The 26255-nt window shown below is 46.2% G+C and overlaps 1 protein-coding gene across 1 annotated transcript in view; it reads left to right on the forward strand.

The window, feature by feature from the left end:
• Positions 1–26255, forward strand: part of Ush2a (usherin) — a 653036-nt gene that overhangs the window by 583315 nt on the left and 43466 nt on the right. Inside the window, exons 61-63 of the mRNA XM_060365102.1 lie at positions 15759–15986; positions 20011–21527; positions 24963–25284. Coding sequence (XP_060221085.1) covers positions 15759–15986; positions 20011–21527; positions 24963–25284 — 2067 coding nt within the window. The remainder of the gene's footprint in view (positions 1–15758; positions 15987–20010; positions 21528–24962; positions 25285–26255) is intronic.

Genomic DNA, 26255 nt, shown 5'->3' on the forward strand with positions numbered 1-26255 from the left:
TCCTCTCTTTGAACCCCGCGTGTCCAATTAACAGTGTGTGCTACTTTTTCATTCCAAGTTAGGCAGATACCTAGAATGGCTAGACTGGCTCCCAGTCATGCCTTGCAAGGAGAAAAATTTAAAAAAAAAAAGGAAAGAGAGAAAGAAAGAAAGAAAGAAAGAGAGAGAGAGAGAAAGAAGGAAGGAAGGAAGGAAGGAAGGAAGGAAGGAAGGAAGGAAGGAAGGAAGGAAGGAAGGGCAAGGAAAGAAAAAGAAAGGAAAGAAAAAAGAGAGAAAGAAAGAAAGAAAGAAAGAAAAAGAAAGAAAGAAAGAAAGAAAGAAAGAAAGAAAGAAAGAAAGAAAGAAAGAAAGAAAAGTAGAGGTATCTGGGGAATTTTTAGTTCAAATGATAACTAGAATTTCACAAGAGGCAAGCATGTTTAAATCAAAAGGCTTGGAAGTTTGGGGGTGGGATTTGTATAAATTACCTCCCTAAGATCTACCCCTTCTCTGTGCTTTCTGGGCACAGCCCTTCTTCAGACACCTTGGTCTCCATAGAAGCCATCACCCTGATCAGTTGTTCTGCTTGCTTCAGGAGATTCCCTCTTCTGTTGCCTTCAGCAGCCTCTCTCCTCACCCAGTAGAGAGAAGTCCCTTGGTCTTGTGGACACTCACACGCCCAAATATGCCAGGATGTAGAAGCGATTCTATAGTTCAAGCTGATTGAGATGTGTAGACTAAGTGTGTTAATCCATATAGCCTTGTGCGTGGCCTCAAGGGAATACTGTGTCTCTGCCACCACGTCCCATAAAGATGAACTCCCTTCTTTCCCCTCCCTTCCTCCTCTCCTCCCCCATGCCCGCCGTGCACCCCTGTTCTCTAAAATGAACAAGAAAAGAAAGGGAGGTTGTGGGGGGGGGTTCTACCTGATAAAGCTATTGTTTATCTATCTGGGGTAGACAGATCTACAAGATTCTAAAACTAAGAAATTCTGGTACCTTCAGAGATAGATCCAAAGAGACAGTTTTCTAAACTACAGTATTTCAATTAAGTCTTTGAGACTCTTCTGCATATGAACTTTTAATTGTACTCATTCCCATTCCTTCCCCAGCTCCTTTTAGGACAGCCTCCCACCTCTGCTCCAAATCTCATATCCTTCCTTTTCAAAAGGGTACTTTCAAGAATCTTACTTTCCTCACTTTGAAATAATTTAGTAATCTTCATCCAGGAAACCAAGGGTCTGGAAGCTCTGAGTGTCAAGGTCGGCATTCGAAAGTCAGCCTGGCTCCAGTAGCCAGCCTTTCTGAAGGCACGTGTCTGGGTTGGTGTGTACGGTCTCAAGAGTCCGTTTTTGAGTCCCCTCCCCAACCCTCCAGAATGTTCAGGCCTCTTCCCCTCACCCCCAGAAGGATGTCCTCCACCAGGCATGTCTATATGCCATACACCTCAGACATGAGAAACACCCACGCACAAAATATCTTGCCCGAAATGTTCTGGGAACTCCTTGCCCCTTCCTGAACTAGAACGACGGCGCGGAAGCCTAGCTGTCCGCAGTTTTCTTCTTACTGCTGTGTTAGAGCACCCTGTTGGGGGTACGTCTGAGCATTTCGTGTGTCCTACTTTTAAAGTGCCCAGATGGTGGCTACGTGCTTTGGTTCAAATTGGGCAGCCCTCATCCTTCATGCTCAGTAGTCTGCCTGGTTATCAAAGAAAGATATGAGACAAGGGGAATTCTTCCATTTTTCAGCTCCTCTTCATCTGTCCTAGCCACCCACGTAAATGATGTGCTCATACAGTTGCTCGATGGCAGTCACCATGATAACTGAACATCGCTTCCTCGGGGTGGGCAGCTAACTCCCTGAGTACCCAGCGCTCCTCCTGCACCCCTCTCGGCGAGAGGCCTCTGCGGTGTAGGTCGCAGTGTGACGTCTTATAAAAAACTTGGGGGCAGCAATGTGAACATTGTATAAACCAAGGAGAACACTTAGATTTATGCTGGTCTTTTTCACGCTGGTCTTTAAGCTTAGCAGAGAACTTAAATGAAACCAGTCACCCTGAGACCGAGACATGACACTGTCACCTGGGAACACAGAGGCACGGCTGTCTTAGGATGCATACACCCTGTGGTCCCCAGGTTGGGTCCATCTGATCCAGGGTCTGCCCCCTTTCCTGCAGGCTGGCATTTAGAACCCGCCAGTGCTGCTATGCCATGCTTTCGGGTTTTATCTTCACACACCTCTGTGCTTAGTTTCAATGTCTTTGTCTGGGTTTTCTGAATGGGGGTTCATTCCCAAGAAGCTAGGATCTATGACTTGTGCATTATTTGGTGATCCTTCCTCACTCCCTTGGTGCTCATAACTATGCTGGGAAAGAAATAGCTACTAAATAAAATATCCAACTGAGGCTTGGGAAGCCTCCAGATCATGACCTACTGTCACTGCTTTTCTTTGGACAAAGCATAAAGCCAAGTTAAACAGCTGTTCTTCTGAGTCATCAGAACGCCAATATCCCTAAGCTGTTCCCCAGAGGGAGGAAGGTCACACAGAAAATACTAACACTGTTCGTGAGTGACAAGGGTGTGCTGGGCATTTTCAGAATGGTCACCTACTTCTCACCAAGTTCCTCGGGAAGTTAGTAACTATTAAAGGCTAAGACTCAGAACTATGAGACATGTGCCTCAGTGTCCCTGGGGTGAGAGATGAAGCCACAACCTGAGCTCTCGCCGCTATCATGAGGCAACCCTTGTTTGGATTAATGTTCTAGAATCTCAAAATTGCCTCCTTCCCAGATGTCAGTCTCAAGACTTCAAGGGAACATTATTCTTTCTTATTAAACAGGAATTCACTTTTACCTGTTTGAAAAGATAAAAAACAAAACAAAAAAATACCATAGATTCTAAAACAATGAATTATGCACCCAAATTACAAAATTCATAGCATACTTTCTGTCTTTAGTGAGAATTTTTTTTATTTTGTTGAAATTTTGAACAAAAAATGTATAAATTGAAAATTATCTTGGGTCTGCCTCTATGAAAGCAAAAACCACAATGAGTTCTCAAAACAAATATAAGTTGTTTTTATTTTTAATTAAGTATGCTTAGCTTAAGTACATTTCCTCTTAAGGTATAATGACTAAACCCTGATCATTCCTTTTTGTTTATTCATTTAAAACGCAAATAAAAGTAGATAATCAATAGATCATAATCTAAAACTAGAGGATTTACAAGTTAATAAGCTTGAGTCAATAGATACGCTATAACAAAGCTTTCAACGCTAAACCTGACATAATTTGCTTTACGCTAAGCTGGTTGACTTAATGCTTTAATTTAATTCCAATATTAACTGAAAAACCCAAAGAAAGGGGGAAAATTTAAATCCTATTATATTAAAATATTTTTCAAGCAATAACTCAATATCACCATGCCACAACTGCTGATGTGTGCCATTAAGTCTACCCAACCGCCGGGGTCCAATGTTTGATGAGTAGTTAACTCTCTGGAGCCTGGCTCGCATAAGCTATGGAAGTTCTCAGTGCTCTCCCTTTTGTGATCTTTCTGTCAATCTTAATGGTCATAGTTTTGTCTTTTATGTCTGTTTTCCCTGATTCCTTGCCAAACAGTCAAGGATATTGTTGGTTTTGTTTGCACGCGTGTATGTTAGGGTGTGTGTGTGTGTGTGTGTACGCATATATGTGAAGGCCAGAGAACAACCTTAGCTGTTGTATCTTGGGTACCTTCCACCTCGTCTTTGACACCGGGTCTTTCACTGGCTTACAGCTCACCGTGTAGGCTAGCTGGCTGGTCATCAGGCCTCAAGGATGGCCTTTCTGCACATAAGCATGTGCTGCCACACCCAGACCCTCACGTGAGGAAATTAAACTGAGGTTCCTGTGCTTGCAGTCACGCACTCCGCTGGCTGAGTCATCACCCCAGGCCCTGAGCCTTCTTTTCTAAAGCCACCCTTCTGTTTGTCTTTATGTACTATGCAGCCTAACCCCTCAGAAGGGAAAAGCTGTAGGCAAACCTGGGTAACACAGCAGAGGTCGGCCATTATTGACACCCAACAGCTTGGCCTTACAGTCTGGTGTCCTTGGTGGGAACAATGAAATCATACGCAAAATGCCTGCAAGGTCGTGAGCATAGGCTCTCCAGTCTGAACGCCTCCCATCAAATCCTGATTCTGCCCCTGATAATATGAATGTGAACTGAACGATTCATCAACCTCCATCTTACCCATTTTTTTCTCTCTCTTGTGTGTGCATGTATGTATGATTTGGAAAGCACTCTGTTTTAACCCTTTAAAGCAAGAGACCTCATAGGGAAAAGTTCAGAGTGTAAAGAGCTTAGGCTGCGAGAGATTTTAAGACCAGCAGTCAGGTAGCCGCTGGTCACAGTGGCCAGAGGTCTCCCTCAGTAGCTGTGGCTGTTGGCCGAACACCCAAGGGCCCTGTTTGCCAGTCATCACTCGTGGTTTTGATCAGTGTTGTGCTGTCACCTTCTGATCAGGTAGCAGTGTGCTTGGGTGGCCTTTTAACAAGGCCAGCCATGGCCTTGTGGTCCTATGAGCGGTGTGGCCAAAACAAATCTGGGTGCTCCGCTGAATGACCTCAGGTACTGACTGTTCGCTGAGGTGGGCGGGGTGGAAATCACATTGGCTTTTCTTAGGATGAACCCCCCACCCCCCCACACACACACAGACATTCCTCCAACTCTGAAGTCACGGACATCCAACTATCTTTCTTGCTATAGGTGGCAGTTGTCATGTGGCCGTCATTGCTCATTCCTGCTCAGCCTTGCTCAGTGCGGACTGCACACCCATTACTTCAGCTGAGCTTTGCAAGCTGCTGCTGCTACTGCACAAACTGGATTTAACTACCACTTAAAGTGATCCTCAGCCTTCCTAATGCTGCAGCCCCCATTTTAAAAGATTATTTATACATGTGAACACTATTTGCATGTATGCCTACATGACAGAAGAGGGCATCAGATCCCATTACAGATAGTTAGGAGCCCCCATGTGATTGCTGGGAATTGAACTCAGGACCTCTGGAAGAGCAGACAGTGTTCTTAACCTCTGAGCCATCTCTCCAGCCCACTGCCACAGCCCTTTAATACTTTTCTTTATGTTGTGGTGATCTCCAACCATAAAATGATTTTCAGTGCTACTTCGTAATTGTAATTTTGCTGCTGTTAGGAATTGTAATGTAAATATCGGTGTTTTCCGATCGTCTCAGGCGACCCCTGTGAAAGGGTCATTCAACCCTCCAAAGGGGTCGCAACTCACAGGCTGAGAACCACTAATTTAAACTGTCTTCAAAAAGGTGATGTTGACATTAAAATAAAAGCTATCACATGCACAAAATAGGACAGAATCAGCCACTCTATGTGTGACTTTTTAGAAACAATACTTATGTCTATATAAGCTTAAATTAATAATCTTAACAAATATAAAATTAAAAACTGTAAACTTTTATCTTTTCATTCAGTTAGAAGTACTGCCCCACACACATCAAGGATACATAAAATAGTTGTTTTTTTCTAATCAAGAATTTTTTATAGATGGAATCCTAGACTGGGAAGCATTAGATATATGCAACAGTATTTTTTTCTAAATAGCTAGCATATTGCCAATAAGATAATATATTTAAATCAAATATAATGTATGCATTCTGCAGACATCTACTGAGCACCCATATGGTGCTAAGCACATTTTGTCTCCCGGTCTCTGTCCTGGAAGACTCAAGACCCAGTCAGGGGAAAAGACAGGTAAACAGGCCAAGCTGATGCAAAGTGAGAGCAAGAGGACAGCAGGAAACAAAAGCCAGGAACTCTTCCAGGGGAAGCTTCAGTTTGTGTTTCTGAGATGGTGAGGAGCTCCTAAGCGTGGAAAGGCACGGAACAGGGTACACTGTGAGCAAATGCAAAGCTTCATTGGGGTGCACTGAGCCAAAGGGCAGAGGTACAGGGTGGGCAGGGCAGGGTGTGCAGAGGCAGGCTGGGAGGACCAGTGAGGAGCATCTGTTTCCAGTGGTGCACGCAGGACTCTGCAGATGAGACACTAGTAACCAGCCTTTGCTGGGGGGGGGGGGGTGACCATGGAACGTTTTCCACATTGGAGCCATGGTATGTGATCAGGCTGAGCAGACTCACAGCCACCTGTGTGCACGCCTCACAAAGGACTCAGATGGTCACTTTAAGCTCCGAGGAAAGGGTGCATTTGTCTGTCTGTCTGTGCATCTATGTGTGTGTCTGTCTGTTTCTCTGTCAGTGCGTCCATGTGGAGTCAGTAACTCCAGAACCTGGAGCCAGACTCTGATGATTCAACTCAGCCCACGGGGTTCACACCATCTGGCTCCTGCCTATCACTTTGACCCTATCTTGTCAATTGTGCACACATCGGCTCCTTCCTGTCAGCTTGTTCCCACCTTAGAGCATTAAGCAATTACTTTTGGCCGCTGTGTAGCCCCTCATGCCTCCCAAGGCTGGAGTCCTCTGTCTTCTTTCCTAAGCATGACTTCCTCAAGGGCCCTCCTTACCTGTAGACCTGACCTCTTGGCCTTTTTCCCATCACTCAAGGCCAGACACAAAGCAGTAACTCTCACTGACTCATTCTCTTCAGAATTTCCTACAGTGCCCAACTGCCTCTCTCCCTCTTCCTCTTCTTCCTTCTCTCTTCTTCTGCCTCTCTCCATCTCCCTCCCCCTTCTTTTCCCTCATTGTAATAATGTGTGTTCTTGAACATATGTTCAGTTACAGATTGCATAGACCCCACATGCTAGATGGGGTGAGATTCTCCTACATGTATGTTATCACAGTTCTTGTAGCTTCTCACAGAATGACTGACCAGGGTAGAATTGCTGGGTCACAGACTATGCACATTTTTAATTTCGATAGATCCAAAGTGCTGCTTTTTAATATTTAGTGGGACTGGTTTGACACTTTAAAATTTAATTATCACAAATTTAATTTTTTTCATCTTCCCCTTTGACAAATGTGCCACTTCGGGCTGTTCTTTTTCCCCCTCAGAGTTTTTATGATAACGGGAGCATTGTAGTACATATTGCAAGATTCTAGTTTTTGCCGCACTGATTAATTGATACATCCAGCTTTCCAGGCTCGGAAATATCTGTGACTTGAGTCTTCATCGCCTACTGATCCCTCGCCCTGTGAAATGAATATTCTTAGAGAGAGAAGAAATGCTCTCTCTCTTCCCTTATCCTTCTGTCTGTGTAGATGTTTGCCCAAGTAAAGGCACTAAAGAAAGCATAGCTGATGAACGTTTTAAGTTGGAAATGTATAGTAGCTACAGTAAAGGGCCCCTGCCTACACTAGACTAGAACAACATGCCTCGCAGTCATGTGGGAAAGGAGTTCTGTGACTGTACATCCCTCAGGTCTTTGAACCTGAGTTCTCCTGCATTGTGATCCTCACAGCTAAGAATACCCTGGTACCGAGGCAGCGCTGAGCTCACCTTGCTTCCCGGCCATCAGTGCTAACTCTAGCCTTTTCTGGATACATTGCAGATGTTTGAACTGTGAAAGATCCTGGAGCAAAGATGTGTCTAGCTCCACACAGACATGTGCCCACTGCGGGAAAGCCCAGATGGAGTGTGTGTGATTTGGGAGATGGCAGAACACCCGGTTTTAATTCAACTCACTTTCTGTCTTCCTAAAACTCATTGTTTGCCTTTATTCATATGTGTATGTGCGTGTATATGTGTGTCTGTCTGTCTATCTATGTCTCTGTGTCTGTCTGTATGTATGTGTGTATGTCTGTGTGTATGTCTGTCTGAATGGATGTATGTATATATCTATATATGTATGTATGTATGTGTGTGTGTGTGTACATCTGTGTGTCTGTATGTCTGTGTGTTTGTGCATATATTTATGTGTGTGGCTGTGTGGCTGTACATCTGTTTGTATGTACACACACTTGTCCACACAAGCATGTGTGGAGGCCCGAGGTTAATGTCTCATGTCCTCAGTTACGTCACCTTATTTTCCTGAGCCAGAGCCTCTCACCAGGGCCTCTCACTGAGCCCCACGCTCCTCACTCAGGCTGAGCATCCAGTAGAGGTTAAGGAGGTTACACTGCCTCTTTTCCTCCTGGAGATCTCCCTTCAGGTCCTCAGGCTGCAGCGAGCCCTCTCCCCACTGAGCTGCCTCACCAGACATGCTTTATTCTACAAAAGAAAACTCCTGGTTTTACTTTCTTTTATTATTAGTTCTTTGGGAATGCCATACAATGAGCCTTGACCGTGTTCGTCCCTCCTCCAGCTTCTCCAATCCACCCTCCCTTCCTCACCCACCCAACTTCGTGGCCTCCTTTCCCCCACCTGTTAGATCCAGTCTGTGCTGCCTGTGTGTGGCTTTCCAGGAAGTGTGTTCAACCTACCTCTTGGTGGTATTCTTTTTATTTATTTATTATAATAATTATAGTTTATTTGCTTTGTATCCCAGCTGTAGCTCCCTCCCTCATTTCCTCCCAATCCTACCCACCCTCTCTGATTTCTTCCCCTGCCCCTCTCCAAGTCCACTGATAGGGGAGATCCTCCTCCCCTTCCATCTGACCCTAGCCTAACAGGTCTCATCAGGACTGGCTGCAGTGCCTTCCTCTGTGGCCTAGTAAGGCTGCTCCCCTCTCAGGGGGAGGTGATCAGTGAGCCAGCCACTGAGTTCATGTCAGAGAGTCGCTGTTCCCCTTACTAGGAAACCCACTTGGACACTGAGCTGCCATGGGCTACATCTGTGTAGGGGTTCTAGGTTATCTCCATGCATGGTCCTTGGTTGGAATATCAGTCTCAGAAAAGACCCCTTTGCCCAGATTTTGTGGTTCTGTTGTTCTTGTGGAGCTCCAGACCCCTCCAGGTCTTTCTATCTCCCCCTTCTTTCATAAGATTCCCTGCACTCTGCCCAAAGTTTGACTATGAGTCTCAACCTCTGCTTTGACACCCTGCTGGGTAGAGTCTTTCAGAGGCCCTCTGTGGTAGGCTCCTGTGCTGTTTCCTGTTTTCTCCCTCTTCTGATGTCTGTCTCATTTGCCTTTCTGAGAGATGATTGATCATCTTACCCAGGGTCCTCCTTCTTGCTTAGCTTCTTTAGGTTACAGATTTTTGTATGATTTTCCTATATTATATGTCTAATATCCACTTATAAGTGAGTATATACCATGTATGTTTTTCTGCTTCTGGGATACCTCACTCAGGATGATCTTTTCTAGATCTACCATTTACCTGTAAATTTCATGATTTCCTTGTTTTTAATTGCTGAGTAGCATTCCATTGTGTAAATGTACTACAATTTCTGTATCCATTCCTCAGTTGAGGGGCATCTGGGTTGTTTCCAGGTTCTGACTATTATGAATAAAGCTGCCTCGAACATGGTTGAGCAAATCTCCTTGTTGTGTACTTGAGCATATTTTAGATATATGCTTAGGAGTGGTATAGCTGAATCTTGAGGAAGCACTGTTCCTAATTGTCTGAGAAGGTGCCAGATTGGTTTCCAAAGTGGTTGTACAAGTTTACATTCCCACCAGCAATGGAGGAGGGTTCCCCTTTCTCCACATCCTCTCCAGCATGTGTTGTCACTTGAGTTTTTGATCTTAGCCATTCTAATGGGTGTGAGGTGAAATCTCAGGGTTGCTTTGATTTGCATTTCCCTGATGACGAAGGACATTGAGCATTCCTTTAAGTGTTTCTCTGCCATTTGATGTTCCACTATAAAGAAAACTGACTCTCCTCCTCCCAGCAGCTTTGGTCCCGTAGCTCTACAGCTAGGGTGGGACTTCCTATCCCCCTCCCCTTTCCATGCCTGGATTTGGTCTGGCTGGAATTTACACGAGGCTTGTGTGTGCTGTCACAGCAACTGTGAGTTCATATGTCCTGTCTGGAAGACACTGTTTCCTTGTTTGTATTTCCCACCCCATAGTCTTCGCCTTCTCTCTAGCTATGATCTCTGAGCCTTGGGAGGAGAGACTGCAGAGTAGACATCCATTTAGAGAAAAGCGTCCTGCAGTCTCTTAGTCTAGGCACCATGGCAGCTGCAGATCTTTGTGTTCATGTCTATCTACTGCAAGCGGAAGCTTCTCTAGTGAGGCTTGAGAGAGCGTAGCCCATGGATTTAACAACAAAGCAAGGAGTCCATTGAATACTATGTCCACTTAGGTTGGGCCTGAGACCTGTCTAGTCACAGGTTCTTGTGCCAACAATTGTGACAAGTATAGGTTTCAAAATGGTTGAAGACTGTGGGGCCAATGAGATGGCTCAAAAGGTAGACACCTTCTGAGGAGCTGATGGCCTGACTTTAATCCTCAGGACCAACTCCTTCAAGTTGTCCACTGACAACCATCACCATCACACACGCACACACACATACACACATGCACACTTGCACATGTGTGCAAGTGCAGCCACATAGAAAGTAAGAGAGAGAGAATTTTGTTGTTGTTTTAAGACAGGGTTTCTCTGTGTAGCCCTGGCTATTCTGGACTTGCTTTGTAGACCAGGCTGGCCTTGAGCTCACAGAGATCCACCTGCCTCTGCCTGCCAGAGTGCTGGGATTGCAGGCTTGTGCCACCGTGCTCTGCCTGAGGATACATTTTTAAATGTAGTTTTAAAAACCTTTAAAGAATCGAATGGAACTGCTCACCGACAATTCTGCGTGTCTCCCTGACTGTGCAGGCAGCTCCATCTCACTGCGTAGTGATGGCACCAGCACACTCACATGAAGCCAGAGGCCAGGAGACTAGGATTATGTAGTGGTCTTTGATTGACAACAGTTCTGCACATTTGTGGGTCAACACCCATAAATGTCTTCTCCTGGCAGCATCAAGCTCCATGGACAGAGAAGGCAGCAGGGAAGTTAATGTGCATGTGGAATCAATAGAAATTTTCTGATACAGCTGATACAGTTATCACACTTCACCCATGGGACCCTTAGCTTGGTTTTCCATTGGTTTAATTATCCAAGGTTGAGATGTTGCCAATGGGTAGTAAAGACATAATTTCTTAAGACTGATTTGATGTTTGCAAAATAAACACTGAAAACAAATATGCTAACAAACCTTTGAGGAACGCGAATGTTACTTTTCTAAATGGAAAATAAGAAGGGGAAAAAAGAAAGACCCCACAGAACCCACCCACAAGCCAGATTCTCTAGGCTTAAGAAGACTGGAAAGATATTTTGTTAACATAGAAAATGAAAAAGGACACCCAGATGATTGAAGCTCTCTAGACCCAGGGCTTGAGGAGATGGTACGCAGGAGCCTGGATGGGAGAGCCTGGATGGCTTCTCAATCTTCACTAATCTTCTTTGCCCGAAACTCCACCTCCCATCCGTAGCTTTTCCTTCATTTCATCATGGGGAGAACGCAAAATGTGGCTGAGAAAGAATCTGTGAGGTCAGCATGTTTGGGTTGGTCTGAAGCCCTCTTTATGCAAATGGTAACTATGTGCATTACATGTGTTCATGTGTGATCATGTGTGTGGAAGCCAGAGCTCGATACAGGGTGTCTGCTTTGATAGTGCTTCACCGTTTCCCAGGCAGGGTCTCGTCACCGACCCGGAGCTGACGGATTCAAAGAGGCTGGCTGACAGCCTCGCCCAAGGACCCTCCCATTGCCACCTCCCTGACACTGGGAAGGCATACATGCCCCACCACGTGCAGCAGTTTCATGTGGTGTTGAACTCAGGCCCCCGCTGACCCAGCATACACTTCCAGCAGAGCTCTCTCCCCAGCCCTTTCAAAGTCACTGGTTCCCTGCAGTTCTGAGGGGGTAAAGCGTACCCCTCAGCTGACTGCATGGATAAGCCAGAACTGATTCATTTTAGGAGAAGGGGCCAAGGAAAGTGGGAAAAGCAAATAAAAGGCAAAGACAGAAGAAATCCCATTGACTTGGGATGAAGTGAATGGTGCCCACGAAGATTAACCCTTTTCCAAATTGTAGTAAGCGCACATAATGCTCCTTGATGGGCACAGTAGCCCCCAAGTCTCACCACGTTGGCTCCGTTACTGGGAGCAGTGTCAAGAAGCTTCCTAAGGGCTGCGGTAGACGGGCTTAGTGGAAATGCACCACAAAGACCGGAGGGAAAGCTCTGGAAACTGCTGGATCATCAGATCAATAGACTCAAAGGTGACTAAGTTAGGTAGCTTTCTGCAGTTTAAACATTTGTGCAGGAACTATCCCCATGCAGCCTTTTATTGACAGCTGCAGATCAATGGTAATTTTTGATCATTTTCAACCTACATAAACCTATTGACCCCTTGGCCAGCTTTGGGGCACTTCAAGTCGTCAAAAATAATCAGAGGAGATGGTGTAAAATTGTCAGAGTGCTGAGGACTCCAAGTAGTTTCATGTGTCCCCAGGAGCAGAGTTGAGAGGTTAAAATGTAGTTCAAATTGCCATCAGAACCTCAACTGGCCGAGCATTCCAGAGAGCCCTGTCTTCATGTCTCATAAGCGATGCACTGATTTGTATCCCAGCTCTGACATGTCTGCATATAAATTTTAAAAAGCAAAAGGGGCTGACTCTCACTGGAACTGTCAGAAGGAGAGGTACAGATTAGGATTTGCTGCAGCAGAAATATCCTCGCACTTCATTTACTAGGTTACTCTCTTCATCTGCTGTGTAACAAAAGCAGATATACTCCTAGACTAAAATGCTTGGAAAGGTTACCGGTGTGGACAAGATGAACTAAGAAAAAGGGAAGTGAGAAGATTTGATAACAAGAGGTGAGTGGTACAAAATAGGCCAAACCAGCCGGGGAGGGATGTCACTCCCATGGTAGAATGCTTGCCTGGCACCCAGGAAGTCTCCGTTCCAACCTGCACTGCATACAGCCAAGCGCAAGGGCCGTGCTGGTGACCCCATCACTCACACCTTCGAGGTGCACATGGAATTTAAAGTTCAAGGTCGTTCTCTGTGACACAGCACATCCAAAGCCAGCTTGGGACATGTGAGAGACTGTGTCAAACAACAAAGACAGAAAGTTAAACAGTCAAAATAATACAATAGGAGGTTGAAGTGGGAGAGAATACAATAATGAAAACAAAAGAGGAAAGACTGAAAAATGCCAAGTTGAAAATATTCAGAGGAGAAGAAAAGTTGGGAGGAGGAGAAGGTAGAACCTGGAAAAGACACAAGTGCAGAATGTATGCCTGAGGGCCAGGGGGTAGAGGGCTCTTTAGAAATAATAAAGTGACAAGAGAACTGTTCCCGGTAAAGTGTGATTATGTATGCTAAGGTAACTGTGGGCCAGATGAAGGACAATGCCATTAAAGTCACCCTTTGCAGGCCACACCTTCAAACATCTGTGCGGGAAGGCAGGGCTTGAACTCTGAAATGCACAGGCCATGTTTCTACATTTGGACAGCGGAGGCTTTGAGGCAGGGGGATTTTGAATACTTTGTCTTTCAAGGATCTGGGCCATAAATGTTTATTAAAAGAATCTATAATGAAATCAGTTCTGTTTTGTTTTTTTTTTTTTACTGGTTGCCGGGAGTATGCCAGGAGACAGAGCAGCCGGTTGTTAATCACTAAGTACTCACGTTCCGGGAAGTGTTTGATAGTATTGCCATCTAGGGGCTGAGCGGAAATCTCTGCCCTGAGGTAGACGGTAACGGAGCAGGTGCCGCTATTGACAGCGTACATATGCTTTTGCTTTACGGCCCACATGCTTTTCCAGTTTCTTCTGATTGAAACTGTGTCCCAGCAGCCTACTTTCCCACCCACGATGTGTTAGAGGTGATCCCGGTTCACTTTGGGGCCTCTGTTTTCATTGGCATCTATTACCAAATCTTCTGAACAAAGAATTATTCTTTTTTGCATTATTAATCTTACCCATGTTTGCCCTATTTCCAGAGAAAAGAAATCATTTGTCAGAAAAGGATGCTTGTAATCAGGACTGGAAGCATTGTCGGATTTAATATTCATTGTGGTCATCCTGGTTCCAAGCTGTATTTATCTAAAAGACCAATCCAGTGTTGTGGAGAAATAAGTTTTTAAATATTCATGATCTAACTTTTAATATTTTAAAAAAGAGAAATTAGTATTTCTGTAAAATTTGTTTCAGAGTCTGGCCGCTTAGCAAATGTTTAAATATTAAAAGATTTCAGGAGGTTAGCATATAATATCATAATAGGACTTACAGAAACAGGAAAATTGACTTTACAAGTCTCAGATCTATAAAGGAAATTGTATTTTCTCTGTCCAGGATTCTTATAGAATAAGAGCATTTTTTTTTTTTTTTTTTTTTTTTTTTTGCTCAGTCAAATCTTAAAACCAAGAACATAAGGAAAGCATCAAAAATATATCTTCAGTCTTGTAGTTGTATATGTTTTTCAGTTTCAAAATTTCATTTGGAAATCCCCAAATTAAGGAGAAATCCATCCTCATAACTGTGCCACCTCCTGTGAGAAATAGCTTCTTCCCTCTACCTCTGCCCATCAGGAAAAGAAACACTGGATAGACTGTAAACGTTACCTCTAAACATCTAATAAACCCACGCTGGTTGCATGTGTCGTTACAAGTAAATTGCATTGCTCAGCCAAAACTTACTCATGGTTCTTCCTACTGAGTGGCTATGGCCCACAATAGAAGATATCCCCTTTCAAAATGTGTGTGTGAGTGTGAGTGTATGTGTGTGTGTGTGTGTGTGTGTGTGTGTGTGTGTGTGTGAGTGTGCGTGTGCGTGCATGCGCGCATATGTTGCTACTCCCTGTTGCAGGCATAATTCCTACCCTAAACAGACATATCCGTTCAGCCCAGATGGGCAAGAGCACCCCGGGGCCTCTCAGAATGCTAAGGTTCTTAGCTCCAGTTAAGTTATGCAAAATATGTTAAATGTCTCTCTGTGAGCAAGAAACAAACAAACAAACAAAAAGTAATTGTGCTATCCCTTTTTTCTTTGAGATCAACACAGGCCTAGATAACAATCACTTCAGGCGCATTTCATGGTTTTAGTTACGCTGCTTCTAACAAACGGGAATAATTCCACATTTACATTGATAGCGGACTTCTCCAGGGGTGTCTGTACGTTTATAGTTCAATGAACTCATTGCTGTTTTCTTGTGTTTGTCTTATCAAATTTGTAAGATATAAATGCACACCAGGACAGTGAGAGAGAGAGGCTGGGAGGCAGGGGGGCGGATTGGAGGGTTAGGGTTGTCCCTATCAGCTCTCACAAAGACTTCCCATTAACCTGACAGCACTTCCAGTTGCTTGCATGCAACTTGGGGCTACCGATAATTGATTACGCCAACTTCAGTTCTCATCATGGGTGCCACAACCTGTAGGTTTTGAGCTCTGAAGATCCAAAGGCTCCATCCGACTCAACTTTTCCACCTCTCTGAGACCACACATCAGTACAGTGGTTCTCAGCCTTCATGAGCTGTGACTCTTTAATACAGCTCCTTATGTTGTGGTGATCCACAGCCATAACAATATTTTGTTGCCACTTCATAACTGTAATTTTGCCAAGATTCTAAATCATAGTGTAAATATTCGATATACAGGATATCTGATAGGTGACCCCTCTGAAAGGTTTGTTAGACTCCCAAAGGGGTTACGACCCCCAGGTTGAGAACCTGTGCATTTGTTGATTTGTTCAGAATGTCTACAAGAGCAAGCAGAGAGAACAGCTACCCTCCTCTCAAGGCTAGTGGAACCTTTGCTGTATATCTATGCTATTGTCGCTAACACTATGTGTCCCGACATGGCCGTGCAGCTCAGGGAAGAACCACCCATCAGCTTCTAAATGATGCCTAACCTGCAGACTTTCTTCCAGGGAACGAGCCGTCATGCCCATCTTTTTGGGTTAGAACCATTCACGACATACCAAGTTGGCGTGGTGGCTGTGAACAGGGCGGGAGAAGTGTCAAGCCCCTGGGCCCTGATTAAAACTTTAGAATCTTCCCCAAGTGGACTGAAGAACTTCACAGCGGAGCAGAGAGAGAACGGCCGAGCTTTGCTGCTGCAGTGGTCAGAGCCGGTGAAAACCAATGGTGTGATCGAGGTAAAGGCCACCCTGCATGGGAAGTCACACTGGTCATCCTCCAGAGAGACAGATGAACCCTGAAGTGCCATCAGATCTCTGTGGGGAAGCTGGCTTCACCACTGGGTTAATTCTCCTTGATGGCTCCTCTGGGCGCTTCATCCTAGATCAGGGCAGAGCAGCTGGGGAAGGGGGGCTGCCGTGGGCCCAGCAGTGTGCCGAGATCACCTCATTTAATCCACACATTAACCTCAGTAGGCAGGACCCGCTAACTTCATGAGGCTCATACAGGTTAAGTAGATGCTTCAGGCAGTATTGCCAAAGATGAGGTGGGATTTGAAGTCAAGGACTCCCAAAAGCTCTGAACTCTGAGTGGCCCTGACCTCACTGTCCCCAGAGCTGCCTTATCTTAGGCATTTCCTTGAGCCTTACCTAATTCACACTCTGCTAAGATTCACTAAGTAAGACACACCTGTCTACTAACCTCTTGACCTCCACATGCAGCCCTGAAAATACAGCCTTTAAAATGTCGCATGTGAAGCCTGGCCTTGCCAAGCTGGGGGAGACAGGATCTGCATAAACAGTCCACATTTTGAACCATTGGACGCTTACCCACATGAGGTAGACCTACCTCAACTTGTTGACATTCCTTCTAAGGTTGGCAGCCACTCACCCATCAGTTCTTTCCTCTGGCTTTTCCACTGTGGTCCTTCCATGGGACAGGATGGCAGAGTCCCAGCTGCTGCACCCACTGCCCGCTCCTATCGCTTTTCCCCAGATCATAGAGATGCCCGTGTCAATTTCACATGAAACAGCCGAGATTAAACTTCAACTCCGCAGGGCCCCGGAAGAAGAATGAGACAGGAGATAACAGTTATAGCCCAGGGTTCTCTGGAACCAGCTCCAAATCCTAAGCCTTTGCCCAGGCCGCCTCTCTGCCTAGCTGGAGACCCTGCAGCCAACAACACTCAGGGGCAAGCCACTTCCCACCAGCAGACATCAGATAACTCCCCTCCAGGGCAAGAGACCCAAATCCCCAACCCTAAATCCTGAATCTTGGCTCTCAGGCCCTCCCCAGTGACAGAACTTGCCCCTTCACCCATCAAAGCTCTTTCTGTCTTTATTCCTCCTCCCGGTGACTGCTTCTCCTGAACATGATTGACAATCAGAATATTGACTCCCTTTCCTTCATCTGCATTTCACCAAATATTTATTGAGCTTCTACTAAGTGCTGTGCACTTATTCAAGAGTGAACAAGACAGAAAAAGCCTCTGCTGTCAAGGCTCCTGCATGGGTATGAATAAATGCAGGGGAGAGTGTGGAGTCAGAGATGGACAGAGGCACAAACAGTAAGCTGGTAAATAAACAAGCAAGGGAATTTCAGAGAGCCATGGATGCTATAAAGAAAATTAAATAGAGTCATGTAATTATGCCTGCTCAGGCTATTTTAAAATGGATAATCATTTGAATTGAGTTGACATTTGAGCTGAGCCCTGAATGACAAGACAGAGGCAGTCATGTGAAGATATGGGGGCAAAATGTTCCAGACAAAATGAACAGCAAATTCAAGGCCTGAAGGCAGGCATGACCTTGGTGTACTCAAGAAAACAGAAGAAAGCTTGTGTGGATAAAGTACGGGGAAGGAGGAAAAGATGGCACCAGGGTGGGCCCTACCTTGTGGGCTGTGACAAGGAGCAAGGAGAGATTGTTCGGGGTTCAATGAAACACTACCAAAGGCTGAAAGCAAAGGAACACAGCAATCGGATTTCTCACTCTGGCTGCACGCTCATGACCTGTGAGAGACAAGGGGAGTTTAGAGCCTGTTGGAGGTGTGGGGTAGAATTCAAATGAGATGGTTCAAATCGGAGTGGAAATCGTGAAGTCAGGAAATATGGGGTGTCAGAAATGTACGTAGAGAGTAGAAAGTGTGTTTCTATTAATGGCCCACATATGCAGCCTGAAGGAAAGAGAAGTGGTGACTCCCCAGACTGGCTTCTGGGCTCTGACCTTGAGGTGTCAGCTAATTGGGAAGGGAAAGTTGGAGGAGGAACAGGCTTGAGGGGCAAGCAGATACTCAGAGGTCCAAGTTCAGAACTCCACAAGAGGCCGTTGCTGAGGTATGTATATGCAATCTGTTAGCAGACAGCCATGGTGGTAGAGAGAATTTCCATGGAGAAACTGTAGCTAGTGATAAGGAAAAGATAGTGGAGTCAAGGCCTAGGGTACAAGGAATTAGGAGGTCATGAAGAGGAAGAGTAGCCAGAGGAGAATAAAATGAGACAAGGGGTGTTGAGGGAAGGCTAAGTGAGGAGGGCACCCCAAGAGTGAAGAGCAAAAATGCTGGATGCTTCTGAGATGACAAGCGACATGACAGTGGAGAAGTGGGCCTGGACTGGGCAAGAGCAAGGTCACTGCTGCCCTGGCAGGAAGACCACACACTAGAGAAGCACCCCTGAGTGGCATGGCTTGAGGAGACGATGGTGACCAAGAAAGAAGATGGGGCCTCACTGGAGAAGCTTAGGAGGGAGGACAGCGGAGAAATGGGCAGTAGCCAGGAGTTTGAGGTAGTGAGACTTATGGAGAAATAAATGAGATGCTAGAGCATGCTTAAACACTAATAGAAAGAGCCAGAGAGGGGAACTGGTGATGGAGGAGATGGCGTGAATAATTGCAAAAGCGTGAAGTCCTTAGGAAAGGAGAGGGATTGATGGCCTGAGCAGCCTTTAATTGGGCATAGGTACTTCAGTCATAGTGACAGAAGCCAAGATTGCCACAGATACTCTCCAGCCTGCCCCAGGCTACATCCAAACAAACCCATTGATAGTTGAAAACATTATTAAACTGAAAATGTATCCTAAACACAGTAACCTCAGACTATCACAGCTTCACCCACTGTATTTTCTGACCACTTAAATTAGCCTACAGTGGACCAAAATAACCTCCTACAAAGACTGTGTCATGATAACATGTTAGCTGAGTAATTTGTTGAACACTAAACTGAAAGTTAAGAAAACGGCCGTCTCGGTATGTCTTCTCACCAGGCTGTAGCTAAAACCCGGAAGCCGAGAAACTGTAAGTCAGAGGCCAACAGAATTCACAAGAATGTAAGGGCAATAACATGTAAAATGAGAGCCACCTTTCAACCTGCTTCTCAATGGGGGGAGGGGCCAGTGATCAACCCTGGAGGAGAGAAAAGCATGTTGGCAGTTAATGGGCAGAGGGTAAGATATAAAACCATTACTTTGGACAATGGGAGAGCAAATACAAAGGGGAAAAAATAGGGTAACCATTTGATAATTGCCTAATAGAGATTTATGGACCAGCCGGCTACTATTTGTCAGCTCCGTGTAATTACAAATGATTGCTACAGAGGTGAAGACTCTAGGCGTGATGAGCACAGATGGTCTTGCCTGGACCAAAGGCAAACACCACCAAATAGGCAATCAATTCTTCAGTGACTTCAAAGAGAAAACAAAGCTCTTCTCTCACCCATGCTATCGTGAAAACTATGTGTGTGTCCTTGTATCACATATGTACTGGTGCCTATATCGGTATCCATTTGTATAAGGTGATGTGAGCCTACACACGGCCTCATACATAGACATGCCTGCACATTTTCAACCCTCATATCCTATAAAAAGGGTGGCTAGCAGTATAATTCCACTTCACAGAAAGTTGGAAGGAAGACAGATTGTTCAGATAAAGCCCACGTGCCCTAGTCAGGATGTGATCGGAAGGATGAGGTGTGTATGAATAGGGGACCTGGATGTTCTTCCTGCAGGTCAACCCTCGTGGGAGCTGTGGGAGCCATAGCGTCCCACAGCTGGAGGTTTGGGTCAGTGCTTAGATTTTTATCCAACTTTTAAAACGTTTTCTGTCGGCATTACTTTAACTATGATGCACCCCACTTCTGAAGTCCACATCCGAATGCCGATGGGTTAGGACCGCTGGGATCAGGGAAGCCTGTGGATGTTTTTCAGAGGTGAAGCAGCTGCACCGAGGACCTCACGCTCGCTATTCACATCCTCGTGTCTTCATCCTGCAGGCATACAACATCTTCAGCGATGGGCTCCTGGAGTACTCCGGCCTGGGGCGACAGTTTCTCTTCAGGCGCCTGGCCCCCTTCACTCTCTACACCCTGACCCTGGAGGCCTGCACAGCAGCAGGCTGTGCTCACTCAGTGCCCCAGCCTCTCTGGACAGGGGAAGCCCCTCCAGAGTCTCAGCCAGCTCCCACCATCCAGGCTGTGGAGCCCACCAACGCGAGGCTGCACTGGTCTCAGCCAGCTAAGCCAAATGGGAAGATAATTCGATATGAAGTGATTCGCAGAGACTTGGAGGGAGAGCGTTGGGGGAATGAGACGATGCAGGCAGGTGAGAGCACTGTTTTCACGGAGTACGACCCGGAAGGCATGGTGTGGGTGTATAATGACACGGGTCTGCAGCCATGGAGGCTGTACGCCTACAGAATCTGCGCGTGGAACTCTGCGGGCCACACCTGTAGCTCTTGGAGTATGGTAAAGACATGGCAAGCACCCCCAGAAGGCCTCTCTCCGCCGGAGGTATCCTGTGTGTCTGCGGATCCCCCCCAAGTGCTGATCTCCTGGTTCCCACCCCGACACCCTAATGGCATCATCCAGTCCTATAGACTTGAGAGGAATGGAGTGCTCCCTCTTCCCAGTTTCAGTGGCAACACCCTCAGCTACACCGACAGCCAGCTGCTTCCGTTTTCCACTTATAGCTACGCCGTCCTCGCCTGCACGAGCGGCGGCTGCTGCGCCAGCGAGCCCACCCACATCACAACCCCAGAGGCACCTCCGTCAGGGGTCAGCCCTCCAGTTCTTCGGGCCATCAGTGCCCACCAGATAAACGTGTCTTGGTCTCCGCCATCGATCCCAAATGGGAAGATTGCTAACTATTCGCTTAGAGGTGATGATCGGGAGTACCCGGCTGGGCAGGACCTGTCCTTGCTGGTTTCTGACCTGCAGCCTTTCACTCAGTACAACCTCTCCCTCGTGGCCTGCACGAACGGAGGGTGCACTGCAAGTGGAACCGCATCTACCCGGACCATGGAGGCCCCGCCAGAGAACATGGACCCCCCAACAGTGCACGTCACAGGCTCAGAATCAATAGAAATTACGTGGAAACCCCCAAGAAACCCACATGGCCAGATCAGAAGTTACGAGCTTCGGAGAGATGGCGCCATGGTGTATACGGGGTTGGAAACGCGCTACCACGATTTCACCCTTACTCCTGGCGTGGAATACAGCTACTCGGTGACTGCCACTAACAGCCGGGGAAGTGTCCTGAGCCCACCTGTCAAGGATCACACCAGCTCCTCAGCCCCCTCGGGTGTAGAGCCTCCAAAGTTGCACGCTGGGGATGCCCCTGAGATCTTGGTGCATTGGGACTCTCCAGTGAGGACAAACGGCGAGATTATCAACTATACCCTCTTCATCCGCGAGCCGTTTGAAAGAGAAATCAGAACCATGCACCTCAATTCAACGCATGCTGCTTTTAGTACACGGTCACTCACAGTAAAGCACCTGAAGCCTTTTCATAGGTAAGTAGCCAGGCTGGGTTTTCTGGAAGCAAGATACTGTCCTTTCCGTGGTAGTCTGTCCATGCCAGTGAGGCTCTCAAAGCAAGATGCATGAGGTTGGCTTCTGCCATCCTCTGGCTTGCCCAGCCTCTGGAGAATAAACCTCTTGCTCGTGATGTTTTCATTCCAGCTTTCCAGAAATGTGAGCAGTTTGTCATCTGGAGTAGATCGTGAGGAGGTGAGGGCAATCCCCTCAACTGAGTTGCAGGACCTGAACACCTAGGGAAGGAAGGAGGGCTGGAGAGAGAGCTCCGGGGGCAAAGCACCGTGAGCCAAACCCGACGGCACACACACATAAACAGATGGGCTTGTTCCTATGACCCCACGTTGGTAGGCACATGGCGGGTGGAGCAGAGGCCATCAGGGTACCAGCCAGGCTAGTCGAGTCAGGAAGCTCCAGATTGCAGGAGAGACCCTGTTTTCAAAAAGTGATGTGGAGAGTGACTGAGGACCTCCTGCGACCCTCTAGCTTACACACACACACACACACACACACACACACAACCAAAAAGCACCGGCCAGAAACATACTGCATGAGCATTTGTCTAGGGGCTAGTCCTTCTGTATTCAAATCCAGCAGCTCTCCCTGGGACAGCAGAGTCTTCGAGCTCTGTGTCCGCTGCAGAACTCCCTCAGTCTTGAACTCATGACCGCTCAGATGACAACACTTTGTTGGTAGGTGCTGTTCTAGATCCTGCTTCTGTGGTGTCCAAGGTATTCTACACCAACACTCTTCCTATAGCTTCAGAAGCTCTGAAGATTTCCCCCATCCCACTTCAGCTCCCTGCATCCCCACATGGTGTGTGTGTGTGTGTGTGTGTGTGTGTGTGTGTGTGTGTGTGTGTGAAATTTAGTAAAATGAATAGAATCGCTTTTAAAAAGTTATTTTGAAGTGTTGCTGTCCAGCCAGCACAGGTAAACTAGGCTATAATTATGATGTCCTGGTGTGTAGATTAGACACGGCCACGGCCATCTCTGGTGTATAGTGCTGTTTGAATGAAGCAGTCATGGTCTTATGCATCTACTCAGGGCAATTATTTAGCATCATATTAAATATTAAACAGTAATTAAAAGCTCTTCAGGTATTCTGCACAGCTAATCTACATGCTATGTGAGTTGGCTTTTATCTCACACTACTGAGGACACTTAAAAAGCCCATGTTGGTGAGGAACCCTGCATTTTGTCAGAGCTTCCTCGTGACTGCAACACAAGAATCAAAATCATTTCCATCTTACCCCCCCCCCACCTTTGAGCCCTGATATCTAAAAGGATTTCTAGAGAAAATGGCTTCCCAGACATCAAAGTAACACCCTTTCTAGAGAAAATAAATATATAAAAAGACTAATGTGGTGATCCTAGTAAGGACACTAATGTATGCATGGAGAGACAGGGTTCTCTTTAACAGTTAAAGCCCCAACACGGTGAAATACGACAGAGTATCAAAGCTGTATCTGTTGATTTCTTGTTCTTTTTGTTTTTGTGAGTTTGAAATCATATTAATATTTACTAGACACTGGGAAATTGAGTGTGTCTATCTTTGAGCACCCAGGCTGGTCAATCAGAAGCAGTTTGACAATCTTCTAGAACTAGAGAGAGAGAGACCCAGGACTTTGTTTGACTTTGTTGTTGCTTTTGCTTTTAAGAAAGGGTCTCAGGTAGCTCACTATGGACACAACTCATTATATCAACAAGGACGATCTTCAACTCCTGATCCATCCCCTTGCCTCCATCTTCCAAGTGCTAGAATTACAGGCTTGTGCCACAAACAGCTTTATTGTTTGTTTTGTTTAAGATGCTGTCTCATGTAGCCTGGGTCGGCCTTGCACGTCTGGTCCTCCTCCGTGCAGAGATTACAGGCTTGGACAGCCCTGCTCAGCTGAAGCAGTGCTAGGCCCTGTCCGTTAGGTAAGCATTCTGTCAAGCCAGCTGTACCACCCTTCACTTGACCCAGGACTTTAAAACTAGCCTCAGATAATCCGGAAAAAGCTTTTCTGTGTGCAAAATCGAGACTGACCCAACAGCTCTGCTCATCAGTCTGGCCCATCGGTGGGCCTGCTCACGGAGCAACTGACAGCCCATGGCAGACGTGTAAGGGAGGGTGAGGGGAGGGAGAGTGAAAGAACGAATGAAATTGGGAAGGAAGAAGGGAATGAATGAAAGTCTGTTTTAGTCACATTTCCATTTGCTGTGATAAAATACCCTGACAAAAGCAACTTAGTGGGGGAGGGGCTACTGTGGGTTTACAGATGAAGAAGTCATGGCAGCAGGAGCTGAGGGCAGCTGGTCACATGGCATCCAGAGCCAAGTAGCAGAGTGAGAGGTGAACCAGTGCCCAACTCACTCTCCCTTTTATGTTGAGTCTGGAAACCCAAACCCAGGAAATGATACTACCTACTCTTCCCACTCAGTGAACTCACCACAATCCCGACTAGGCATGCCCAGAAGCTAATGATCCCTCGAAGGTGTGCCCAGAGGCTCTTCACTTAGGTGTTTCCAGATCCTGTCAAGCTGACAGTTCACACTAACAATCAGAGTCACAAAGGAAATGAAAAGCATAATTAAGAAGGCAAACATGCAAAACAGAAAGCAAGCAAGAGCAGAACACAGGGACAGAAGGAAAGGAAGTAGAAAAAGAGCAGAAACAACCAGATCCAGAGGTTTTCAGGGGGACAAAAGTAGCTCCTTGCTTGAGAGAACATTGGTATGTCCTAAAGTCCACGGGGCTCCGGGCAGCCAGAGGCACTCAGCACTAACCAAGGGCCTTTGTGTTTCAAAAGGCTCTGCTATGGAAAGCCAACCTTTCTGAGAGGTAAATACAAGCTATAAGGGAAAACATAATTGATTAGCAGAGCTTGACTGGGTAGTGATAAGGTGTCTGTGTGATGGATAATCTAGTGTGTAGGGGGTTAACTTTGCCCCTGAGAGGTCTTCGTGTGAGGTAAGGAATCCTGTTTTAAGATGTCAGGTATCAGGTGAGAAGATTCATTACCATGGAGACAGTAACTTGGCATGGCCCCTTCATAATCCGAAGGCATTCCCAGGGAATGGCTTGGCCCTGGCCGCACAGAGAGGGAGATTCTGTCTGGGACATGCACAAGGCTGCAAGAATTTTCACACTAGAGAGAGCAGGAGTTTCTTTACTCCATGCATCTCCTTTTAGGCAAGAGCTGACCACTCACCAGACAAATGAAGGTCTTTTCTTTGCATTTGAAAATTGTAAGATAGAAAATGTTCGGAACTTCTCATAAAAATGACTTTGTTATTATCTAAAAGCTAGCTGACCATACAAATAAATGTAGATTCTTTTTTTTTCCTTCTGAAAACATGTACTCCTTAAAATAAAATTGTCCCAGACAGACCTAAGAGTCCTCTGTGATCCTGCCTTGTCTCCTGTAGGTATGAAATGCGCATCCAAGCCTGCACTGGCCTCGGATGTGCCTCCAGTGAGTGGGCATCTACCCAGACTAGAGAAATCCCACCTCTGATGCAACCGGCCCCGCATCTGGAGGTGCAGACGGCTGCAGGGGGATTCCAGCCCGTGGTAGCTGTGTGGTGGGCAGGACCACTCCAGCCAAATGGAAAAATTATAAGCTTTGAATTGTACAGAAGACAAATAACAGCTTGGCCCAGAAAGTCCAGTCCATTGCTGACCTACAACGGAAGCTCAAGCTCGTTTGTGGATTCAGAGTTACTGCCTTTCACTGAATATGAGTACCAGGTAAGAACTCTGTGTGTCTTACAAACTTCAAGCTGAGGTGGTGTGCTCACATCAGAGATTCCTCCTACAGTGTTCCTCACGATTCCAAAAGCCACTTAATGACATGTAGTTTTACAGAAGGCTGTAATAGCCTTTATTTTTTTTCTAAGCAGTTGATGAGCAAAGGAAGACTCTTCATTCACCCTCTTCATTTTCTTGGTCCTTGGTACATATACCTGGTTTTTTTGTGAGTTGCAGATGGATTGTTGATCAGTGATATGGTTTCCAACATTAGGCTTCCTTTGACCTGTGTTGCCTTGGCTAGTTGTATTCCCTAAGCCTTAGAAAAATAACTCATGTGTTTCAGCAAATCAAAATAGAGTGTAGCAGCAAACACTGATAGTCACTATTCTCAGGATGCTGAGAGGAGCCAAAACCTGCCTACGGAAATAGAGCAGGCTGAAAACCAATTCACCCACCAGTCAGCAGTGTTCAAAAGGCTTCACGCCGCCCTTTAAAGACTAGGAATTAGGAAGGATGTTCAGAAAATATTTGGAAACCTAAAAGACTGTTTGGGAGGCCTTGTTTTGCCATTGGATCTGCAGGTACTGTTCCCGCAGCAGCGATGCCGTTTCCTGAGCAGGATGGGTCTGACGTGTCCTGCTGTCCCCCAGACAAGTGGTGCACACGGGATCGCACGCAGTCACACACTCACACGGGGACTGGTTTCACCCAGCCCCTGGGAATTTTCAAAGGCAGAGATCAGAAGTCTTGATAGAACGAGGTCTCTCTTCCACACTGTTGCCAGGCGCTGCTCTCCCACTGTGTCTTCAGTTCCATAGGCTCCCATTGTGTCTCCTCTACTTTAGCCAGACTAGTTTCTCCCACTGGAAGCTCTAAGAAGCTTGTTGATGGATAACTCCTGGAGGTCAGGCAGATACCAATATAAATCTTCGGAGAAAAAAGACTATGCCTGAAAAGCCCGTCGAAGA

The sequence above is a fragment of the Meriones unguiculatus genome, chromosome 11, assembly GCF_030254825.1.
Source record: "Meriones unguiculatus strain TT.TT164.6M chromosome 11, Bangor_MerUng_6.1, whole genome shotgun sequence".
NCBI classification, from domain to species: Eukaryota; Metazoa; Chordata; class Mammalia; order Rodentia; family Muridae; genus Meriones; species Meriones unguiculatus.